The 24897-nt window shown below is 39.7% G+C and overlaps 1 protein-coding gene across 7 annotated transcripts in view; it reads right to left on the bottom strand.

Annotated features, from left to right (window-relative positions):
- Positions 1 to 24897, bottom strand: part of prom1a (prominin 1a) — a 102182-nt gene that overhangs the window by 47519 nt on the left and 29766 nt on the right. For all 7 annotated transcript variants that reach the window (XR_006106118.1, XR_006106119.1, XR_006106117.1 and 4 more), the window contains exons 2-3: positions 18701 to 18759; positions 9965 to 10170 (exon numbers count right to left, since the gene is read on the bottom strand). Coding sequence is in view for 3 of the 7 variants with exons in the window: in XM_042493054.1 (XP_042348988.1) it covers positions 9965 to 10170; positions 18701 to 18759 (265 nt within the window). In the remaining 4 variants the exon portion in view is untranslated. The remainder of the gene's footprint in view (positions 1 to 9964; positions 10171 to 18700; positions 18760 to 24897) is intronic.

Raw genomic sequence — 24897 nt, 5'->3', positions numbered from 1 at the left:
TAAATGTGCATTTTATTGATATTTAACACTCTGCAGCCTGCAAAAACAATAACATAGTTCCTGAAACTGACAAACTGCCTTCAAACAACATATATATCACCATATATCACCCACAGCTGTCTTAACCAAAGCTGTGTGTTTGTCTTTATAAACACCAGTTTATGTGTGGGAAAAGACTTACATGTTTTATGTGCATCCTTTATAAATCTGGCCTCTGGTGATGTCCCTTCAGTATAATGTAAGTGAACCAGTGATAAAATTTGTTTGCACTCATTAATTGGGTCATTTTATTAATAATTAAACACTATTCAGTGCTAATATCTCTTGTCACGTAAATCAGAGTGGAATTACTGTGAGCCTTTTTCCCCGAAAGCCCATACAGTGTTTAAATTCAAACACACTGACTGACAAGTGACTTGGCTCCCGAAGAGGTTATGTTTTACTTTTCCAAGGCAGAAGTGAACTAGAAAAACTTTGTTCATGTTTTTGTCGTAGCGCTCTCTGATTCACTCTCTGCATTTCATCTTGAGGTTATGAATTGACATGATGGGATACCATTCACCTCCCCACCAACTCTAAAAAGATGAAGCTGCTGCAAAACAAGGAGGATAAAATAAAATATCCTGGAGATAGTGTCAAAAATGATAATCCATATGAAAAAGAGAGCGCTCTGAGGACAGTGAAATGTGATCAGAAATTTAAGTTAACCAACATGTGTGTATGTGGTTTTAGGGGAAAATAGCAACACACTGAACACTCCCTGAAGGCATAGAGACACATGGTCTGATCAAAATCACCAGGACTTCAAAGGCAGTGTGTAAAAATGGTGATTAATTCAGAACATGTGACATAGCTCCTTAGAAAGTATTGCATCATATTGCCTCTTTTTTTGCTTTACATGTAAACTTTAAATCTGTAAATCCTGAATTTGTGCCGTAGATCATGACATTGCTCTTTGCTACTTTAAAAGTGTTTCACTTGTTTGTTTGTTTTTCCATGATGACAAATTCTAACTTCTGTTTCTGTATGTTGGTGCGTGACCACGTACAGTAACACCCTGAGCGTAACCTAAAGCATTATTCTGTGAGCTTGGAGGGCACTTTGAAATTTGGGGATGCTACAACATATTTTGGGTCTATCTTCCAATATTCACAATTAGAGAGTTATTTATGGTGATAATTGCTTTAGCTTGCACCATGGCTGGGCAATATGCCCTAAAAATTAAACCTCTGGTGGGTTTTTTGGTGGGTTTTTTTCAGACTCAATTTACGATTTTTTTTTCCCTCTTAAAAAACAAACTACAATTGACAAACTCAAAACAAGTGTTGCATTGATTTTAGGAATAAAAAATAGCAAAAGCAAACTGAAAAATGTAGACGGTTTCAAGTCAGTAATGCATTTTGGACAGTTTTACATCTGAAACAGTAGAGTATTGAAAATGACCAACTCTGAAATCATGCAACCGTCATTCAACGAAAGTTTGATGTTCACAAATAATGTTACTGGACCATAAGTCTGCTGTAGTGAAGTCAAACAACATCCCCTCCAGCTCTCTGGGGATCTTTTCACGTGTACCGATGTAAAGACGAGGCACGACAACATGCTTGCTATGTGCTTGCTAGCATGTACTCGAGGTCAGTAGTTTTGGGCATGTGGATTGACCGAGGCTTTCCGCTGTATATTTGGGCACCATTTCTGTCGTGACATGCAGCTCGACTGCATCAGTAACAGCTTTGCAGTGGGTCTCTTTGCTGTCATACGGGACACAATTGAAAAATGACTCCACTAATATCGGCTGCTTTTTATTGGGTGTTTGTGGGCTGATGTGGTCTTGTGCGTCTCGGAGTGAGACATATTTCTCCCACTTGGCTGCATGCTTCTGTTTGAGATGTTAAAATAGGTTGGTCGAAGCACTCTTCATTGTCATTAATGTTCGCTGTCATGTTGTCGTGTGTGTGTATCTCTGGGAGGGAAGCGAGGTCGCAGCTCATTATGAACTACAGAAGCCTAAAGAGAGCAGCGGAGGACGTGAAAGACAAAAAAATTTGATATTAAGTTTTAAATTTCGTCCTAAGCTGAAAATTCGCATTCATCGATAAAATCTATTTGTAGCCTAGTCCTAGCCTGCACTGCTTTTTAAGATTGTTTATTTTTTTTGCATTTTTGTCTCTATTTGAGAGTAAGTGATGTAGTGAAGAATGCTAGGAGACATCCTCAGTGGAGCTAAGGACGCTGTGGTCTGCGTCTTTCACCCCGTTAATGTCTCAGATAGCAAATATCTCCTGTGAGGACAGACTCCTCAAATCTAAACTGGCTGTCTGAGATTCAGAGTGCAGTCTGCCGAGCGCTCAGTTCACTGCCGCCTGCATTATCATTAATTAGACCCCATATGATTAGCATGAATTACTAAGCCCATAATGTTGGGACCTTTTGTGTTAACAGTGTTGGACACCCAGCAACTGAAATAGACTGCTGAAATGCATGCTGGGTAACAGCATGAGGCAGAGGTCTTCCACTCGGCCAGAACAGAGGGAGGATCTTCTATCTGTCATTTTCTCATTATAAAGCGGCTCATGTGGAATCAGAGCTGAACAGCACAGACTGAAAGCTCCTGCTGTTTTTTAAATATGTACGGTGAGACCTTCCTGCAGCTGGCAGGACTGATGCAACATGCAGGTTTACTACACACTACATGTATTTATGCATGAGCCAAGACATGATACGTTAGTAACACACAAACACACACACGCACACATGCATGCACGCGCGCACACACACACACACACACACACACACACACACACACAGGCTGCCGGTAGCAGTGAGTAGTGAGTAGTGATCACATGAACATGAGGAATAAAGCTTTATTTATACTTGGGCGTGCAACACTTTTGAAGAGTTCTTGACAGAAATGACGTATTTTAAAAAAAAAAGTGTTATGTGACACTTTTGTCACGTGGAGATTCTGTTATGTTGTGGACATTGTCATCATTTGTCGCCGAACACGATTAGAGGTATTGATATTGTCGTCACAGAGACAGTAGTTTTAATCCACAGATACTGACCTGCGTAGCATCTCTGTCAGCAGCAGCTCCAAAATAGTTTTTATTACAGCGCGATGGGAAGAAATCCATATGTTTGTATTTACTGAGGTTTAAATGAGCATTTATTGATATGTTTTACTTAAGGTGGATACTCTGCAGTGGGGTTTTTTATTGATATGTTTTTTGGTACCTGTTGATTTATACTTTATTTGTAACTTTGCAGCTTTGGCAGCAAAAGCAAACAAATCTGTCCAAGCAATATGAAATTCTCTACTTTCCCCTAGCACTTTTGCTTTTTGGGATTTGGAGTTCATTGGTAGCCAAGCTAGGAGACTCAAGACTTGCCACCGCTGTCAGGGCTCAGCAAAATTTAGAGGACAAGGCAGCAGATCTGTGACACACAAAATGTTTAGCTGACAAAATGTCAAAACATTTTTTCTTCTGTGTATAGGCTACATATTTTTGTTTATTTATTTATTTATTTATTTTTTACAATAAATCAGATTTTGAAAAAGATGAAAAATAAATACAAATTTTGTTACAAAACAAAATAATGGTCAGCTCTTTCCATATAATATTTTTTGAAACACACAGTGAGTCAGTGAAGAGAAGGTAAAGAACCAAGTGTGACTCAAGAGCTGCAAGTTGCTCACTGAGGCACTAACCTTTTCAGATTAAGTGTATAAAGTAAACTTATAAATTCACGCTGTGCATAAAGTCAGAGAGTGCAGTATTGTTTAATTCTAGAGAAGTTTATTTAAAATCAGTGACAACTTTTGAAAAATCCAATATAACTGTTATTCATTTCCATGTAACATTTTGTCGAAGCCCCAGGGAGCCACTGGAGAGAGGCTGGAGAGCTGCGTACGGCTCCAGAGCCGCAAGTTGTTTACCCCGGCACTAACCTTTCCAGATTACGCACATAAAGCTAACAAACTCATGCTGTGCAGCCAACCATAGCTCATACCTTCAAAAGTTTATTTAAAATTAGTAATTACTCTTAAAAATAGTGGAGAACCTAAAGTTTCCAAATATTTCATGCTAAATTTTTAATCAAATGTATCTAAATGTACGTAAATACATAAATACACAAGAAATTCACAATATTTCCATTTGATCACACGGTGCAGCCTTAAAACACATGGGGTCATGAGTTTGAATCTCTCACTCAGTGTGAACATCATACAGCTTCAATAAAAAACTCAAACAAGCTGATATCAAAGATAATTTATAGGCAGACACTTGGGAATAAGAGGACTTTTTCAATCATAAAGCTACTTAAGGGGAATCCAAATTTATTCATATAAATGCTAATGCAATGTTTATTAATATGCACCAAATACAAAAGAAAGACTAAACATGTACACTATTTTGGGCGAGTTGGGTTACTCAGGTTCAGTAGTGCATCAGACCAAACGTAACAAGGCTGCAGACGTTCACTCATTATTACTGCATCGTTACTAACGCCATTATAACAATTTCAATTCATTTCACTCCAAACTTGTGTCTAAATGTTTGTGTGTAGAGCGGGGTGTAATCTGTGATGTTAATACATTTCACTTTGATTTTCTGCTAACATGTTTTCTGACTGCATATAGAAACACTTTTGTTTCTCTCAGTCACCCTTTTTGGTGCCAAGACTCATCGCTGTGAGAGGAATCAGTCTAATGTAATTACATGGCACTGTAATTTGATCATTTACATTAATGCAGGCTTGTTAATCAGTTTATGTTTATTTAGATTTCAAGATTCATTTACCTGATTTAACCCGCTGAATGTAATACGACAGCTGTACTAATCAGAGTATTGCCTTCATCTGGTTGTGATGAAATTATTGGTGTTTATGTAAATCAACTGATTGAATCTACAAAATGTTCCCATCAGATTTGTCCCGTCAAAGCTGAGCCCAATTTTCTGCCTCTAGTTCACAAACACACAGGATGAACTCTGTCTGTCCTGAACTTCACATCTGCTGCGTGTTTGGTGGATCTGATCACACGCTGACAACAAGCCCGTCCGCGTTACCAAGACAGCGCATTTGTAGCCAGAGCATGTGAGCAGCAGCGTGTGCGTTTTCGGCATGACTGACATCCGTGTGAATCAAATCCCCACAGCACTACGCTAACCCCGTGAACATTACTCATTCACGTTTACAACCACAGCTTTTTGGCAGCTCCTGTGGGACTTGACCCTGCCGCCTTCAGAGTAAAGGCTGGCTGACAGAAGAGGGAGGTTTTCGTCTCATCCTCTGCTCTGATTCTGTCACATATATCCAATATGAAATATAATAACCTTTAAATTATTGCACTGATTCTAAGCAGACACCCTCAGGTATGATCAGGGACGGGGATACAAACCTGGCCCTGCTTGTATCTGCTTTTTTCAAAACCTAAAAATCAATAATGTTTGAGCTTATTGATGCTATTTATCGAGTCCCATGAGTCCTGTAACGTCACATTGCATCTCGAAACGAGTCACCAGCACAAAAAATGTAACTGCACAAATAATGTTTAAGGTTATTAAGAAACTACTTCTAGAAAATATTCAAAAATTGTTCAGTGTTCGGGAGGGGAAAATTTAATTTTAAATCGCATGGTTCAAGGACCACCCGAAAAAGTTTTTGTTTATCAATCTATGGAGTTAAACCACGGAACAGTTTATGTGTTAAACTGCTAAAACAGCGTCCAGACATAAACCAGTTTAAAAATCTGTATAAAAACACGTTTCCACGAGGTACAGGGATGAAGAGGGGCTTTGACATCACTGGGTGTTTACAGGAGATGCAGTTTTGCTTATTCTTTGCCTGCTTTATATTTCTCTTTTTCTGCAAACAATGTTGAAAAATTGTAGAAATGAAATGTGTGTGGGTGTATGTATATATTTAATTGCTCATTGTATAGGTTTAAATGGATAAGGAAGCTAGTTAATTAAAATGTAATGCCTTTTGGGGAAGGGGTGGGATTAAGTAAGTTTCTACTTCTCCATCCTTTTCGAATATGTGAAGCGAGTCATTTTGTTTTGAGACATTTCTTTTGCTTTATGTTTATCATTGTTTGTAATTATTACGTACTGTCGAACAGTGAAAACATGGATACATTTTGGGCGCCATACGTTTTGTATATCCTGTACCCTTTACTTTTTACCTTATTTTTTATTTTGTTTTCTTTCCTTTTACTTCATTTTTGTTTTTTGCGTCTTTCTTTTACAAATTTATGTTTGGGTCAAGGCCCGGCAATGTGGAGCATGCATAGAACCGCTAGGGCAGTTCAGGTCTGGTTGAGGCGTATATGAAAGAGTAAACCGACCATCAGTCACTTTATGTTGGTCCGTTAGTTCGACTTAATGCAGTATCAGTTCAGGACCAACATGTTTACACGTGTTTTAAAAGTGAAATTTTAGTTGGACTAACACAATAATTCAACATTTTCTAACATCATGTAAGTATACTGAATTAGTTTCCCTTTAAGAACATTGTAAACAAATAAAATTATATTGCTACGCAGACTGACATAGGTTGTTTGTCAGGTGTACTGTATGCCTCACACTGCAGGCTTGGTAAATATAAATTTGTTTTTGGTGTTTTTACTCTCCTTGCTCATCGGTTTAGCCATTTGATTGTCCTCACCCTTACCTGGGTGTCTTTCACCCCTCCTAATCCAATTTTAACACCTCTTAGAAAATAAATATCACCCCTGCCACTCCTCTGTGCCTCACTGTCAACCTTGTAGAGGCGGTAAAAAGCAGTCTGTGCCTGGGCTTGGTACTCTACCCTCTCCTGCCTGTAATTGCTTCATTAGAGCCTCTGCAGCGTCTCTGCCCGGTAGCTGGGGAGATTTAATAAGAGCTGTGAGGATGCTCTCAGACTCTTGCGTCTGGGCTTCTAGGATATTGCCTTGGAATTTCTAATAGCCAGGCTTCGTTCCAGCCAAGACAGAAAGTCAAAGAACATCAAACTAAGTACACTCCTGGATCCCTTCAGTCATAGCACAAGAGGCAAAGGCAGCTCTCCCAAGCCTTTTGTGCTGTGGCTACATCCCCAGCGGCTACTGCCTCTTCTACCGCGGAGACTATAAAACAGAGTGGAGAGTGGATTGAGTTTCCCGCGGTCCATTTTCTGAGAGATGAGTTTCAGTGAGATGATGTAATAGCCTCATAGAAGCGTGGAGTAAACTTAAAGCTTTACTCCCAAACATGTTCAGCCCACACCCTCCGAGTTATCCATCATTGTGTGCAGTGTGCATCACTTACTTCACAGAGGAAACAGTCTTTATGGATAGGTTCAGTATTTTACAACTAAGTCACTGAAACAGTTTTTGTTTGCTGTTCATACTGACCATGAAAGGATCCTAATGCACTTTCAGTGTAAGTGATGGTAAAAAAAAAAGTCCAGTCCTTGTTCTGTGTAAGAATATATTCAAAGTTCAGTAAGTTAATAGTAGGGTTCAGCAGTATGACTTAGATAAATCAAGTGGGCATCTCCTTATAGCTGTCTTTCTTAGCATAAAATTACCACTTTGTGTTTCACTGTTAAGCCACAGGAGAAGATATCCACAACAGAAAACCCCAGTAATGAGTCCTAAAACCCAGAAATTAATTGGCATTTCAGCCCCTCCAGCTCCCTAATCTGGAAGTCAATGGGTTTTTTCAGTTTTTCAGTTTTTGGTTAGAGGCCCGAAAAAAAGGTCTGTGGTTAACACACATTTAGGCGTTCATTTGTGAGGATTCCCTTACTGAACAAAACATGTAGGTATCATAAATGTTTGTTTGCCGCAGAGCTTATTTTTTGCAATGATCCAAAATCCGATGGAAAAATCGGAAATGGGCTTTTTGACGAAGGAACCAGGGTTACGTTAGCTTGCGGGTTGGTCTAAAGAAAAACATTGTCCCTGGGGCACTCTGTGACAGAAGTACATGTGGGTAATGGGCCTTGTGACCTTTTTTCCGGGTTTCTAATTGGCCAACATCTTCTTCTTTGCATGGTTTTAGTCTTACACTCATATTGCCTCCTTTTGGTTTGGTATGCTCTTAACAGTCCCTCAATTATGCTTTTGCATTTCCATTTGGACATTTTTTAAATTATAGTACTTGTGTAGAAGCAGTTTTTTGAGAAATAATGAGGTAAAAATCCTTTTCTCAAAAATACCCATGTCCATGTAGACAAGGACAAGTGGTCTGCATAAAGATGTGGTTATAAAGCTTGAGTGTGAAACTTTTGTCACGTCCTCTGCCCCCCTCTGGCACACCCCCCTCTCTTCAACTTTTTCTCCCCAAATATTTCCTCTGAAAACCTACTTTCATTTTTTCTGGAGCATCTATTCCTGAAGCTTTCCTGCAGGCTTCGTAGGATTTTTCTGCATAGCTTCCATCACACTCTTAGCTTTTTCTGCACTATGGGCTCTAACCCCCTCCTGCCCTCTTGAGTTCAGGCTGGTTGATAAAAAACGTATCCATTGTTAGGTGCTGGCAGAGATAGCTGCTACAGACAACACAACTCAGGTATACTGCGAAACAGAGAGCTTTTCCTGGCAGCAATAAACTTAATCAGCTTTGTGTGAACTCAGACCTTCATTAATATGTAAAAGTCCTGAACTCCAGCTTGAAACTCTTCAATAAGGACTGAAAAAGTTTAGCAAGGTCATGATTTATCCAAGTTATAACGGTACATTGTGCTAACGCCCTTTAGGCTGCCTGCCTATATGTATGAAAAGTCTATTTTTTTGTTTATTCATTGTAAACATGAATACACAAAACATCCAAACACTGCCAGGAAGTCAGTAGTGGCCTGATAGCAGCTGACGACTTGTATTTGGATCAACTGGTACCATTTTAAGTGATGAAATATTTGGTATTCAGATAGAAACATTTGCAAATAAGGAACTCCACCAATTGTCTCTCATTTTACATCATCTGCAGTTTCACTTTCTACAGTTTCACTCTCTTTGCTACTATTTCTCATTTGTCAGCATGTTGGCTCTGCAATAATGAGAATATTCACCCCAAAGAAGTGTAGAAAAAATGACAAGTATCTGAAGTCATGACCTCCCTGCTGGCCTGCAGCTGCCTGTTTTTATGTATAAAATATGTATGAAAGGGTCTGAGTATCCACTGTAGAGGAGAGCCACCCCAGGCTGGAAATAGTTGGAGGTACTGTCTATTAAACTCCTAGATTACAACAGTTAATCACAGTTACTACAGTTTGAAAAATTGGCAGTGTGGGAATTAATTCTAGTGCGAGATTCACTGCGTTTCCCACCGGATAAAATCATGAGCCAAATGCTGAAAATGTGCCTGTTAAATGGGGAAATGATAGCAGGAGCTGTAATATAATACACCATGAAACCTGATGCAGTCGGTATTATAATTATTATACATGGAAGCCAAGGTGTGGATGAAATTGTAGCCTTTTCTTGACCCACATGAGTCATAAAGAAAAATTGTGATTGTAGGGTATATATTCTGTGGTTTTGAGAGTTATTTATTTATCTTTGATTTGTTGCTATTTTAAGTTGACATGAATGAAGAATTCCCACTACAGTAAATCAAAGCTTGAGTGTGAAATCACTGCAGATTATAACACAAGTATGAAGGGTGCTGCCACATAGTATCTACAGTAGGAATTTACTATATATAGCAAACAGCATGGGGGATGGGGAACGCTGATGACCGTGTGCGTGTGTGTGTGTGTGTGCGTGCGTGCGTGCGTGTGTGGTTGTGAAAATGACTCCCAAGATGACCATTTTTTGCCTGAATTTGTGCATGAGCACATCACTATAAAAGACAGAGATGTAGCTCGCATTTAATTCCAGTGAGTGTGTGCACGCATATACAGTCGTGCACACACTCACTTACAACAAAAACTGCACGTCTGCTTGCGAGCTGACATCCCTGTACATGTGTGTGTGTGCGTGTGTCATACTCACGTGATGACCAGTGAGGTGGAGAAGAGCAGCGTTCCTAATAGGCCACGCCGGCAGTCCGCGTTCTTCCTCTGCCGTTGGTGCATCTCGCCGCCGCAGTTGTCACAGCAGCGGCACATGCAGAAAAAGAGGCCAACTATCGGCACCAGAACGGCGAACAGCAGCCCGACTGCAGCGCATACTAGGAAGCCGATCTCGTAGTAGATGGCCTGGGGTCAGCGGGAAGAGGAATGAAATGAAGAATGAGGGACAATATATTTAGGAGACATAATGGAGAAAGAACATGGAAATGAGATAAAGAGAGAAAAGGGGGATCAAAGGTGGGAAGAGAAAAAAGGGAGATGAAACAATGAGAGGAGAAAATGGGATGGGGATTGAAAAAAGAATTGGATCAGAGGAGGTGAGCAGATGAGTTGGGGAGTGAGGGAGAGAAGAAAGGATAGATTAATACCAGCGTAAAGGAGAAAAAAGGGAGGACACACACAAGGAGGCAGAGGATAAAATGAGCAACAAATCTAAAAATATCTGGTAGGATCCCACCGCTGGAGAATCTCTCTCTCTACTCTTTGTCCAAAAGGGATTTGTGGATAAACAATAAACACATTGCATAACACTACTCACTTAAGGAGAACGCTTTCTAATTCTTAAATACTACAAGCCAATTAAATAATTGACTCTGTAACTACGAGATTACACAATCTGAGCGCAAAGACTTCTTTTTTGTTTATCTGTGGGACAACAATACTTCTGCCAAACCGCGACACTGGCAGCTGGTTGAGACTTAAGCCCTGTTCACACGGGACTAGTATAACCAGTAATGTGAATTAGAAATACCCCTATGTCTTTGTTTTATGCGGCAAAGTCTGTATTTTACTTGAATTTACGGTTATAATGCACACAGTCATTTGTAACTCCACTATACACAACGCAGGAACACTACACAGCACTACTCGCTGTGCATAATCCGTCATCCGAAAAAAAAAAGTTGCCGACATAAACCTTGAACACTGAGTCTGAAACGTTTTATTGTTCTATTTGTTTTGAAAATTTGCAATAATTTAGTATTTGCACTCTCTCCCTGCATCTTGCATTAGGCTGCACAAAGAGACTGAGCCGTCCTCATTCTTAGGCGGGTTTCCATTGACCCTCAAATTGCGGAAATTTAAATTGCAAATTTAAAATCTGCCTAAAGGAAACATTTCAGTTTAAAAAAAACCTCTCATTTGTGGCAAAAAAGTTTTAAGCTTGCATGAGGTGGTATTTCAGGCGATTCGAAAAAGCCATATTTTGCAAAACTGCAATGGCAATACATTTTTTCGCTTTTTATTGGTCACATGATGAAGGGGCTGGCTCACTCGGGCATGATGCAGCAGGCGCTACAAGAGGTGATATTGCATCACATAACTCTGCAAAAGTTGAGCGGATCATCTGATGTTTTGAATCCACAATTCCTCTATGAAATCGTGGACTTTCACCTCCCAGAAATCCTTTATACGTAGCTGTATAATCTCCACTGAGAGACGTTTTGGGCTACATGCTCCTCATCTGACCTGATGCACGGGGCAAGCAACCTAAGTATGACCCCAAATCACCGAGATGCTGTTTCACACAGGACTAATATTATCATATGACCTCTGTTTGGCAGAATATAGCAGGAAATCTGCAGTCAAATTTTGACTTGACAAATTCCAGACGCGGCAGATTCAGATTAAGATAACAGATGACCCCTGAAATTATTATTGATCACTAGAGGCCCCCAGATAATGCTAGTCCTGTTGAAGAAGAGTTTTTTTTTCTTAACATAAATTTCCAATAAACTGCAAAATGCTTTTTGACGATGGCAACACACGAAGGATGATGGCGAAAAACTCAAAAGAGTCAGAGCCATCCCTGCAGCCCTGTGGGGCAGTTTTTGCTGCCGTAATGAGGGAAAGACAGAATTTCTGATGAAAAACCTGCTTCAATAGGAATAGACTACAAGGCAGTTAGTGCACAGCTGTACTGAAGTACTTTGGACTTGAATTGAGTCATAAAATCCTGATTTTTCTTGAAACAAGGTAACAAATGTGCCCATATGGGGAAATAATTGCACCTGTTTGAGTGCAATTCATTCTTTTTAATAATTTTACTGCGGAAAGTGTCAGTTCAGCGAAATATAATTTTCATCACTCAACCACATACTGTTTACGATCAGTTGGCAGATTTCTGTAACTTGGGTCAAGACTGAATTTTTGTGACTTATTAAGTGTGAAAACCTTCAGCTTTGTGGCTCACATTAAAGAATTACATGGGCAGCCAGTTCATTAGCTACATCCGTGTAAAACTACTGCAGTCTGAAGTAACTTTTATTTCAACAGTTTACGAAATATTAAAACATTTATGAGCGATACAAGTCATAAACTGCAGCCTCCAAACTTACTATAAAGTTGAATCATCACATCTAAAAGACACTTTAACCTAATACAGATCATTATAACTTTAATTAAAAGGGACTGTTGTATTAGACTGCATTAGTTTTACTTGTGTTTGGCTAATCAACTGACAACTGAGTGCATATTTCTTTTGGGCCTTTGAAAAATATGCTAGTAGCACCCAGGTGTGTGTAGCCAACAATTATATTTGCACTTGGCTGTAAATGGCCAGTGTAGCAGTTTGCACCAAGGTGAATATATTTCTCTGCATCCTAGCAGCGTCAAAATGTGACGTTAACACAAATGTGTCTGTCAGCAGTTCTGCTGACGTTTAAGTACACAGTGTGCATTCAGCAGCTTTATTCATTCTAAAAACTGAAACCAATAAATCAGCTAAGTCTAAAAATAAAAACCTGATGTTGACTCACATGGGACTCAAATCCCTGTCTCCTGTGTGAGGAGCTTGACCAATTCATTAAGAATGACTTTCGTCCTATATGGACTTAATAATAATAATAATAATAATGATGATAATAAGTACAGAAAGGACTTATATAGCATTTGTCAAAGTAAAATGCTTATCGGTCTGTATAATAATTGTAAATGTACCACTTCAGTCTCAGAGAATACCCGATATTGGCTAGTACTAGCCCTAACTGTGAGCTCTTTGCCCTAACCCTAATTGCCCCTGACTTGGACGCATCAACACGCGAGAGCTGGCCAATTACAGCATCCAGTGGGATCCATAATAATACAGATGGGTGTAAATTGCTGGTTAGCTGCAGTGTAAATATGTTTATTCAGGTTCAAATGGACGTTCAGAAAAAACTAAAAACCTGACTGGACAAACTAAAAAAATGAATAGTTGTTATACTAATCCTTGTGTTTTTTTTTACCTGTGAAACAATGTTAAACAAACCCATTTGCATTTTTGATTTGAGCTGTTAGATTGTTAAGATCAGACAGAGGACAGTTATTGTTTGGGATCACGGTTAGTACGAGTATAGCGAGGTCTGAGAGTTGGTGAGGACCAGTATGATTACAATTAGGGGTCGACCGATATTGGTTTTTCAGGGCCGATACTGATCATCAGTAGCCAATAGGACCGATAACCAATATTTGGAACCTATATGCATTTACAATAAAAAACTTCAAATTTGGAATACAATAAACTCAAACGCAAAAGTTCGTTTGAATACCTTTAGCAAACAATCAACATTATAAAAATTCTTTACTGAATTTTTAAATAAAATTTAAATTAAAAAAATAATAAATATCAATAAAAATAGCCCCCTGAGGTTTTACGAAGAAAAAGTTCCTCCCATGCCGACACTTTCTTTGCACATTTTAATCAATACAGTTTATCGGCAATCATTAAAATAAAATGCTAATACAGATAATTTGCAAAATGCCAAATATTGGTCCCAAAAATCAGCCAGGCCAATAATCTGTAGACCCCTACTTAAAATGCTCATTAACGCAGTGAGCACAGGAGTGAATGGAGGAATGCTGACTGCTGTATACTTATATTTGTATAAAAACTCTGTATTTAGATTGTTCTGCATGTTAGGATTGTGTTTTGTCTCTGAAAAGTCAGCTGTGAAATCGGCATATCCCTCGTCACAAAGCCCCAATAATCCTCGACTTTGATTGAATATTAAAAATATTCAAGGTGACGCAAGACGATTTCTTACAAATTCCTCCTGATGTATTGGGAGAGTTAAATTGCTGCTGTTGGCAGGTTCTCAGTGGAGCTTCAACCTCCTCTTGTCATGTACCACAGCGCTCCTGCTTAATCTGCTCCTATCTAAACCACACTCAGCACAGGCTTTGGAAATTGGCAAAATTGAATAGGGGATTGGTAATTCCCACACCGCATGTAACTTGTCACAATGATGTTCAATAGCTTCTCGTTATGAAAGGATCAAAGCGGGCCGCTATCGCTGCTCCTGAATGGGCGAACTGCTCTCCTGGCTGATTCACACTAATCTTAATCGCCTTCATAAGTCAATGACCCTGCTTTCTCCAGGGAACTACGGCTTTTTGCTTTTTTTAACTTTCGGGGTGAAAGGAAATGGCTTCTGAACTTGTCAGAGAGGAGTGTTCTCTGGTTCATTCGTAAATCTCTGGGCAAACTTGGAGTCTCGGGCGGTGAGCATAATCCAACCTCCAAGAGCTTGTGTTTGGATGAGCGAGGCTCCTGGCTGTGTCAAAAACATAGTTTACAAGATGTAGGGAGAAAAAGACTGTCAGTCATGAGCTTTCTGACCTCAAGGACTAAAATCATGAATGATTTCAGGGTCAGTGAAAATGGAGAGAAAAAAGGGGACCAGAGTTTTGAAGACGTAGAGAGGCAAAGACAGAGAGAGAAGAGAGACGCTGGGCATGTGTGAGTGTACGTGCGGTCTGTCGGCTAAAAGCACCAATGTCAGCCCAGTTGTTGAGGACATTTTGCAAATCTGAATGCTTGCATTGTCATTCTGCTCCTGGGCTCTGCTTGTTATTGGGTGAATCTTCACAAAAAAAGGTCAAAAATGTTTTATTTTTTTTCCACCACCACTCTTCAAGGGCCTGCAGCTCTGTCTATTTTTGGACTATAGCTTTGTCTTGGCAAGTGCCCAAAAGAAGGAGGTGACCTTCTGATGAGAGCAAACTGGATGATGAGGTGGCATCATGTCTGAGTGGTGAAGACAAGGCAATTCTCTAACTTTAATCAGATTTAAATCAAAGCAGCAGCCACAAGGCCTGCTGAAGTGTCCTCCAACAAGACGCTGTTACCCAAAACCGCTCACTGACTGTGAGGCTAAATGACTGAGTTACAGAAGCTAGGGCCGAGCATTATAAAGATATCATAAATATCTAAATATCGTCTGAGATATTGGATATTCATAGTATATACATAAGTGATGTATTTTTCTCAACTGATCTGACAGTTCTTCTTGTTTTAATACTTCCTTTACCCATTTGTCATTATATCTACATTACTGATGGTTATTAATCAAAACTGAAATTGTGTTAATATTCAAAGTACTGATAGTAGTTCTACAATATTGTAACATCAAAGAGGGAATTTGGTTTTGATAACAGTGTATTATGCTAGTATGTGTATCATACTGCGCTTGTGGTATGAACGTCACATTACGTTAGTAACAAGCGCACTTATTGTAGGCTTAACGATGATGTTTTTTATTTAACTTAACCTCGAACCTGGTTCTGTTGCCCTAACTGAACAAAGTGAACCTGAAATCAGCATAAACCTATGTTATCCAAAAACTGATGCTGGATGGGTACCTAGAGTGCCATAGGTTGACGTGTAGAGCCACTGACCATCCTTTTTTGTAGGGAAAAAGTTTGGTTTCAGTTTTGACCTGGATTTGCTGTCTTTGATAAACCAGCCACAGTCACGAATCTAATTTATTTGTAAAGCTCCACTAGAATCTGAAACAAAGTAACAGTATAGACATTGACCTACGAGTACACATATATAAAGTTATTATGCGAAAAAGTGGATTTTGGCTTTGTTGAAACAAATTATGCAGCCTGTAAACACTGGTTGGTTGTTTTATTATTGAAATCACATATTTTAGGAGGGACTGTAAAATTGGTAATCTCCTTTTTATCACTTGCAAGAGAGCAAACTCAAAGAGGTTTTGTCTTTTTGGTTATTTCTTGAGTGATTTGTTTGGTGGTCTTTTGGAGGATAGATGTTCTTATTAAGCTTTGGCAGCTGCATACTGTGTGTCAGCGGTCCAGGTCAGTGTGTGCAGATTTGTAGTAGTAAAAAGAGTTTTGCCAGCATCAGCATGCAAAAGATCAAGAGAGTGTGTGTGTGTGTGTGTGAGAGAGAGAGTGTGTCTCATCCTCGCTGTGGTTTGGGTGGATATCAGAGCAAATACTTCTCAGAGGCAAAGTAGACAGCTGGCCAATGGTTTTAAAGATATTCTGTCTGAACATGTCTGTTTATTCACCACCTGGTAATCCAGTTGTTAGAACCATTTAGAACCATATTAACACAAACTGGGTAAAAATGGTCGAGGCTTTTAGAATAACTTGCCAAACCCATACAGTTATTTTTATCCTTTGGCTTGATATTGCGCTGACGGGAATGTGCTGGTTTGTGTTACATGCCCGATTTCTGACAGGGCCAGACGTGGTCAGCAGCCAAGTCGCAAAACAAAGGATAGTATTTCACAATGAGCATATCATTAGAGAGTCAGGGTCATGACACTGGTCTAAAAGAATCTTAAAAATGGTCTGAATTTCATTCCAGAGCACTTCAACTCTTCGTTTAGAGTCTAGTCAGCATTGTTGTTCCTCCATGAAGCTGGAAAAATCTAAATCAGGACATCAGGAGCTACAGTTTTTCCAAAGCTTACTTAGTGGTTGCAAGGTGGATAGGATGGCTGGGTGAGAGTCACAGGGCTGCACAATTAATGACTATTTCAATGATGAAGATGCTGAAATAAACACACACACACACAGAGAAAATGGCTGTGATATGTATACCAAAGTGTAACTTCAGGTCGAGTGTGTAGGATTTAGTGGCATCTAGCAGAGAGGTTGCAGAACTGAAAATACTCCAGTGTGCCAGGCGCGTACAACGACAGTGGCCAACGCCAAAGCGCGCATAGCCTTATCTAGAGCCAGTGTTAAATTGTCCATTTTGGGCTACTGTAGAACAACATGGCAGAACTCAGTGGAACCACGCCCCCAGGAAGAGCGCTGAACTTTAAAGCCAGTGTTTGTGGTGGTTGTTGCATGCGGCCTGGTTGTGTGTGCGTAATTGCACAGTGTTGTTGTTGTTATTGCTGCGGCTGTGTGCCGTCTTCCTCCTCTCCCCGTGTGCTCCCTCTGCCCTCCCGCCTGTGCACCTGTAGCCAGTTCCCTCGTTGGAGAGGGCAGGTAAAGAGGTGCGGCGTGTGAGGACGCTCTCTCTGAGACGCGAGCTGCACGGGGAGGAGGCAGCACGGCAGCCGGGTTCAGGAGGCTCTCTCTCTTTTGTTCTTTTTCTTTTTCCCCCAGCATGTTTAGATTACTGGGTTTTGTTGTTTGAGTTTGTTATTTTAGTTTTGGTTGGAGGTTTCTGGTAGTTCATTTTTCGGTTTTTATTTAACCTCAGTTAGATTCCCTGTTCTTGTTACTCTTGGGGAGTTAGGGTGGAGGCGCTGAGCGTGATGGCCCTCTGTGGGCTGGCTCAGCAGCTTTTTGTTTCTTTTGGCCGGGACCTTCATCCCTTCTTGGTTTGTTCTGCTGATTGTATTTTCTGATTTGTTTCCTTTACAGAGAGCCACCAAGAAGTGTTTTGAAACAACTGATTGACGTTAAACAATAAAGTTTTTGTGTTTTAACCCTTTTACACCTGTCTCTGGCGTCCTTCATATGTTACGGTCTCTGCTGAGCTTTTCGTTTGTTTTAGAGGTCGTAACAGTGGCCAAAAAGTGCTACCGCAATTTCTATGGTCCATCAAGTGATGCCATGAGGCCCAAAAACCCTTTTGCCATTACTTTACATTGGGAAAGAGACATCAATAAATCAGTTGATGTTTTTGTTTTAGTGTAACAATCCCTGCAACAACAATCACGATTTAACCATCAAAAGATGCCCCTAAATCCTAAATGCTGGAGCTTTTAAGTATAAATTTAAGCGTGAATTGTGCAGCCCTGGTGACTCGGGACAGTGGAGCGTGATGAGACGGGATGGGTTCGCACTGTAGGTCCAGTGTGCAGACTTTACCTGAAGGGTCAGCACTATGTTCTCTGGCTGAGGGAGGCCAGATCAGATCAGAGCAGATCAGATGAAGAAGGCATGCAGAAGACAAAGGCAGCGCAGCGTCAAAGAAAGAGCAAAGCCACAAAACAAAAAAAACATGTGGATGAAACAGAACAACAAAAAAGAGAAATCAAAGGATTGAAACTGGCATGCATATCCACATAGTTGCATATTGTAACGCTGCACACAGACAGAAAATTCTCCCATAATTGAAAGGAAGGTACAGAGTGAACTTTTGATCTGAGGGACTGTCAAAGAGCTAAAAAAACATCCTTGGTTATCAAAGTTGTTCCTCATAAAAAATCAAATGATGTATCTCCCTTTAAATTCACAGGTTGTGCCAAAAGCAATTACCATTTTTTTCTGGAGTGCCAGTAAAAAGATGGCCTCGCCTTGGCTTGTAAAAGCTATTAACACCTGCGCAGTCAGGGAGTATCTCAGAGGTGCATTTCTTCTAGAACGTCTATTGTAAATTGTTGCATCCAGTCAGAGAAACATAATGCAATAAGGTAAAGAAAGCAAAGCAATCTTTTTAGCACACACAAATACACACGGTTACCTTTTGGTATTCTGTCTGAATGGCTCCAAACTTGTCCTTTGCCAGTTTGACAATAAGATCTGCAATGACAATGAAAACAGACAACATGAGGAGAGTTGTTGTTTCTGTATGCACCCATAGTTGTGTTGTATGCATTTAAACATCTACTTAATCAATGAATAACAAACCAAACTGCTAAGGTGGGGGTCTTTACCTTTTTTAAGATCCCTGATCCATTATCCATGTCCCTCACCACCCCTCATAAATTAAAATTTAGGCTAATTGTCTTCCAAGAATGTTAATGTGATTATTATTCAGTGTTATTTAATTAGAAAAGCATGTCACTGAATGCCAAATAAGAGATTTGATTCAAAGGGGCTGTTGGATTATCTTTCTTATTAGTTTCCTGCGAGCAAAAAAGCCACGTGAACAGAATTTTTTACATACAAGTCTTTAACAAATGCAACAGAAATTTGACTTGAAAACTCCAATAAAGCGCTTTATTGATCACAATCAGCAGCCAATCAGAATGTGGTAATGAGGTGCAGGTGCCAAATAACATCCATCTAAAATCATCCATCAACCATCCATCAAAAAAGGAGACGCACTCAGACGTTTCCAAAGAGCACCTTAACGCTCTCCTTTCAAAAATATTGTTTCCAGTGCACCCCAGTGTTCTTTAAATGCCTTTTTGGGTGCTGCACCCAGACCCTCATCCAGAAATGCTTCACAACGGTATCACTCAAATCATTTTTGCAGATTGTTATTTTAAAAATGGAAGACACGCTTTACACAGCCTCCTCAGTTCGTGTTATTATTCTCATGACTCATTCATGGTGTGCACAAACTGTCTGACTTCATTTTACAAGTCAATTTATGGTAATTTTCAGCTCTCATATCATGAGCTTGGTATGGAAACTTTCCTCAGCCAACAGCAGGAACGTGCAGAATGTAGTTAATGTGAGAAATTATTGCTGTCAAGCTGAAGCAGCAAGTTGTCATCTTTGACAAGATGGTGTCAGGAAATCCAGAGCCAAACTCTGACACTGCAGTGTCCCTTCATCCCCATCTCTTCCCCCTGGGTTTAGACCGGGACAAGTCTGACAGGGCGAGGAACTCTTATTTTATTTATTTCCGGCATGACATCGTGTTAGGATCCTGTTGGTGTCATGGGCTTGTTTGTGTCTGCTTTATCTACAACTTGCAACAAAGCACCTCAACTCAATGTCACTTAAGTTTGTATTTAATGAAAATGTATCTGCATCAATATCTGAGCCCATTTTAACATCACATCTCACTGCCCCATTGCACTCCTGTGTGCACAGAAAGCTAGCCCAGCGTCAACTAACTCAGCTAAATAACACAGCACCGCCGCTAGAAACAAAACCTTTTGATTAGTTGATGCACCGCGTCACTAATGTACAAAAAGAGTTGCCAGGTCAGTTTGTAGCTTCCAGTGAAAATCACTTATAGCCTGTTGCTCCTTCACCCGCAGTGTGAACACGGCATTATGGTTTAAAATGATACTTCAGCACACAACTAAAAATCTTTCATTAAAAAGCTGATTTACGAGATAAACAAGCCCCAAAGAACAGCCAGTAACAAGAGAATTCAGTTGTCTTTGAAAGTAAGAAGGACAGTAAAATCATGTTTAAATCTGTTAAACCTCCCTCAGATGTTCATGTGTTTGGACTGTTTTCAGAAACCAGTATGAGAGCATGTTAAATAATATGGTGACAGTGAAATTAGTTTCTCTGATAACCTTTGAATACTGACGCATAACTCGATGGGTTTGGCGGTGCAGGTGGAGGGGGGGACATGATTAGCCAGCCAGGAGCTGTATTTTTCTCGGTCAGTCGAGCTCGGTCAAATCCTGTCCACCTGTGCTTCTCGGTGGTCGCCCTGGCCGCCAGGTTGATGGCATTCATCTCTTTCAAAGACCTTAAATATTTCTGACCGCCTTGTTTCCTTGTCAGACGTTGTTCGGTTCTTGGAAGTGCATCCTGCTGCAACTTTGCATGCTACATCTGAAGCGAATAATGTGTCTTTGAAAAAGAAACAACTATGAAAAGATAAACAATCTAACCCTTTTTTCTTCTTCTTATCCATAAATAACATCACCATATTCAGGAACGCAAGCTTGAACTATATATGACTAAAGGACCTTATATCAACTTAAAATGTCAAGTTTATTTCTTAATATTTATATGATATTTGTTATAAACTATAATATATTTGTATAAACAAATGCATGGTGCGGAGACATATATATATATATAACACTGAGTAATAATATCATAAAGATTAAAAAGATCCCCAAATTCTCCGTCCTATCGAATACTGTGCGCCTCTGTTCGCTTTCATATCTACACCTGGAGCAGCGCTGGCTGTGACTCATCATCACATAATGATGACAGAGACGGCAAGTCCTCTCAGAGGCAATCAGTTTCCAAAAATAAGATGCAAAACACACACAAGCGTTTTTATTTTCTCTTCTGCAGTGCAGTGCTCTTTATTTTTTCTGTAGAAAGACTATACCCCACAGATAAACTGTTGACAATGATTGTTTTAATTAATCACACAACAGACGTATGTTCTCTGCGTAATATTCAAAGCATGAGATTTGTATTAACAGGAGAGCGCTCCGGGCTTTTACTTCACCTAGTTATTATGGCTGTTTAGGAAGAGAGAGGGGCTTATCTTTAAAGCAGTCGTGTCTAATTGCCTTTATTTAAACATTTATTAATGCAGGATTATTTGTCTGAGAAGGCGTTTTATTCTCAGTCAGTCTTCCTCACACTTGTGTAGTTCCACTCTTGACCTGCCCGGTACAACCTGCGATTGTGTTAGCTGTTACGGAGCTGGAGCAGGCGCAGCTCAGGTGCCTTGCTTCAGGGCAGTTTGATGGTTGTTACAGTAAGCAAACAGCTGATAGTGAATGTTTTGCCAGAATTTTCCCACCAAGTTCAGAAAACACAAGTCAGCTTTGTAGGTCAACCCTGCCTCCGTAGTTTTCCAGCCTCCAGGTCAGTTCCTCCACCCCAGGATGGCTTTCGTTAGTCACTATTGTGGGTTTTGGGGGTGAAGTGTAAAATGATCCAAGCTTTTAGAGAAAAGTAACATTCAGCGAGCTGAGCCTAGCTATCAGCTTTTCTTGTTGTACTGGTCCTTTGTGTGCTTTTCTAAGAATCCCCTGACCTCGTAGTGAAGCCGTTTGCCTCATGTCCTCACAGGATACAAACTGTAACGATGGTAAACAAGATCTCTACAACTGCACAGTGAGCCCTCAGGCCTAAACATTGCAGTAATATGTCAAAATATGAGAAACGCTGCTTCAGATTCATGCTGACCTCACTGAAAGGCAGATATTTTGGTAAAAGATATCGGCTGCAAAAAGGATAACTGAAGCACAGAGACGGATCAATAGCAAATAACCGTTCAGCACTTTCTGGAAATATATCCCAAAAACAGCAGAAAACAAGCACTCTGGTGCCATTTTCAAAAGACCCTGAACTGTGTCTCCTCTGAATTAAATACATATTGCAGCTGCTAATTATTTTATCATGGGAATGTCTTATCATAGAGGACAGAGAAAAGCAGCTCATCTTCACACTGGGGAAACTGAAACTTTTGAATGTTTTTGCTTTTTTAAAAAAAACAGCTTGAAGTTGGGGTAGGTAGTTTAATTATGTTGATAATGGACAAGAATTCCCAAATAATTGCATATAATATTATAATTTAAGTTGAGCAGAGGTCTAGAAAACAAGACTTCTGCACCTTCGCTTGGCTGTTTTTTTTTTTTTTTTTTTTTTCAGGATTTAGAAATTCTGGCCTGTGCTGATAAACTTTAGCCAACAGGTTTCCCACAGATCCTTAAAAAGTCTCAAAGGCATTAAAGTAATTTATATATAAATAAGGCCTTATTGGTATAAACATGTCTTAAATCAATCTTTTCAAGGACAAAAAAAATGCTAAGATATTGGAAAAAAGTATATTATGAATACGTTTTTGCTGACATTGTGGTACAAAATCTCAAAATAATTTTTAATATTTTTTAAAATAATTTAACAAATTTAATGTCACACAGCTCAGGATAAAGGAACCAGCAAAACAACACCCATGTACATTTACCGTCCAATCAAATAAAAAATAAATAAGCCTCTTATTGACAACATAATACGTTCTTTTGTCACATGTTCAACTCAGGAACGTTTTTAACATTTTCAGCATTTGAAATAGATCAATCAACTTTAAAAAAAGGTCATATTTTACATTGTAGTCAACATCATTGCAAAATTATATATACTGATATACTGATCTCAAATTGGTTTTAAATTTCATTCTGAGTGGCATTATAAGAGTCTTAAAAGTCTTAAATTGAACTCTCTTTGAACTGTAGGTTCGTGTTCTTCTGCTCAGTCCTCTCGGCGGCTAACTTTTGAACGCCAGATAGTAGCAAATAATGCTCATTAATGCAGATTAGTTTTACAATAACCAAACTGATAGGAGACACTGTGGCCAGCCCAGAATAACCAGAGTCCACCAGCTGAGTGACAGACGAAAGCGAAAGCTGCTACGGTCAGAGTGTATGTGTGATAATTGGGAAGTTATAAATGCTCCAAAGAAACTGAAAAATCAACAAGTATAACTCAGTGAGGAGGGTTTGTTCTGCCTTTTGGGAAATGTTCTGTAGGACCAGAGCTGCAGTGTCTGAGAAAATGAATGAATGAACTTGTCACTGCTGGAAGCATAAAGAATAAAAGAAGCAGTGGAGGATGGAGTGATGTAAGAGAGAGGAGGGAGAAAGAAAGGACAGAGGAAGATCAAAGACAGAGGGATAAGAGAGGAGAAAAAGAGGTGAAAGAGAAAAGCAGCGAGGAGAGAGGGCTGGATTCAATCCAGCCTCCGTTTCTAGTGAGAGGCGTCTAATCCCTCTCCATGAACGAAAAGCTCACTTGCTGCTAGTTTCCACCCACGTTAACTCTCTCCTCCCCACCCTCTCTCCTGTCATGTTAAAGACACATTAAATGTATTTGTCAGGATATTTTGGGTTTTAACTCTGCTAAACTAACCTGCTTTTTGTCATGTTGACACTATCTTAGATTCAGCGAACTCCACTGATTCTCTGTGGATAGTAAAACCGCTCTTTCAGCAGAATGCATCGACAGTATTGAAAATGTTAATGTAAATGTATGAGTGAATTAATGTAAATGTAAATGCATAGCAGAGGCCGGCTCCGGTAGCTTCTCAGCTCTGAACCAAAGAGGAAGAGGTTTTTACAGCAGATTTAATGAAGCTTTGCAGGGAGCTCAAGATAAAGCAGAACCTGGCAAGATGAATTTTTCATCAGTTTCACTAGAAGGGAGTCGCCCGCCCAGAGGAATCCAGCCGTTCTCTATCTTAGTTTGGCTGCTCGGTTTCAGAAAAGCAAAAGGAGGATATTTATGGCCATGAACAGTTGGGTTTCCCACAGTAATGAACACTTTCATGGGCCCAGAGATAAGAAAAAGAAGTGAAGGTGGGCTCAAGGTCTAAAAAGTGAAACTGATCCAGAAGTGCCTTAAACCTGCTTATCTAATGGCCAGCAGGGGGCGGAGCCACAAGTTGCAAATAGAGGTTTGATTGTATGGAAGAAATGACCTTACTTTTGACTTTATTTATGACCCCAGATAATATTTTCCTAATGAATTTATGGCTTAATCGTCAGTTCATACGTCCTGTTCAGTTCATTATCAGGTTTATTTTGTAAATTATGCTTGCAATATGAGTAAAATATACAGTCGGTGCAGTGTTCCTGCGGATGCTTAAAAAGTCTTAAAAGTCATTGAATTAATTAATCTTAAAATAAGGCCTTATTATTATTTTCTCAGAAAATTAATTGTAATGTTCTGGTCACCTAAAAATATAATGTTCAGCATGTCGTTGTACTGAACGACATTGTAATTAAGTCATTTTTTCCTCAGAGTACAGTTATTTAGCTAGCCAACATTAGTCTACCAATTACTATCACGGTTAATATGAATTACGGATGCAGCTTTCTACCCATGTTAGCCAGCTAGTGGTTGTGTTAGCTTATCGCTTGGATGACGTTTTTAGCGGGGACATTGTACGGCATGGCAGGAGCCCGGTGCAGTCAGGACGGTGCTATAGGTTGGCTTGCATAGTGTCTACGAGCTCTCAGTCCCCAGCTCGTCAAAATACGAGCACCTCAGGCTCCA

Source organism: Plectropomus leopardus, chromosome 9, assembly GCF_008729295.1.
Source record: "Plectropomus leopardus isolate mb chromosome 9, YSFRI_Pleo_2.0, whole genome shotgun sequence".
NCBI lineage: Eukaryota > Metazoa > Chordata > Actinopteri > Perciformes > Serranidae > Plectropomus > Plectropomus leopardus.
This window is presented reverse-complemented; position numbering and strand designations above follow the sequence as displayed.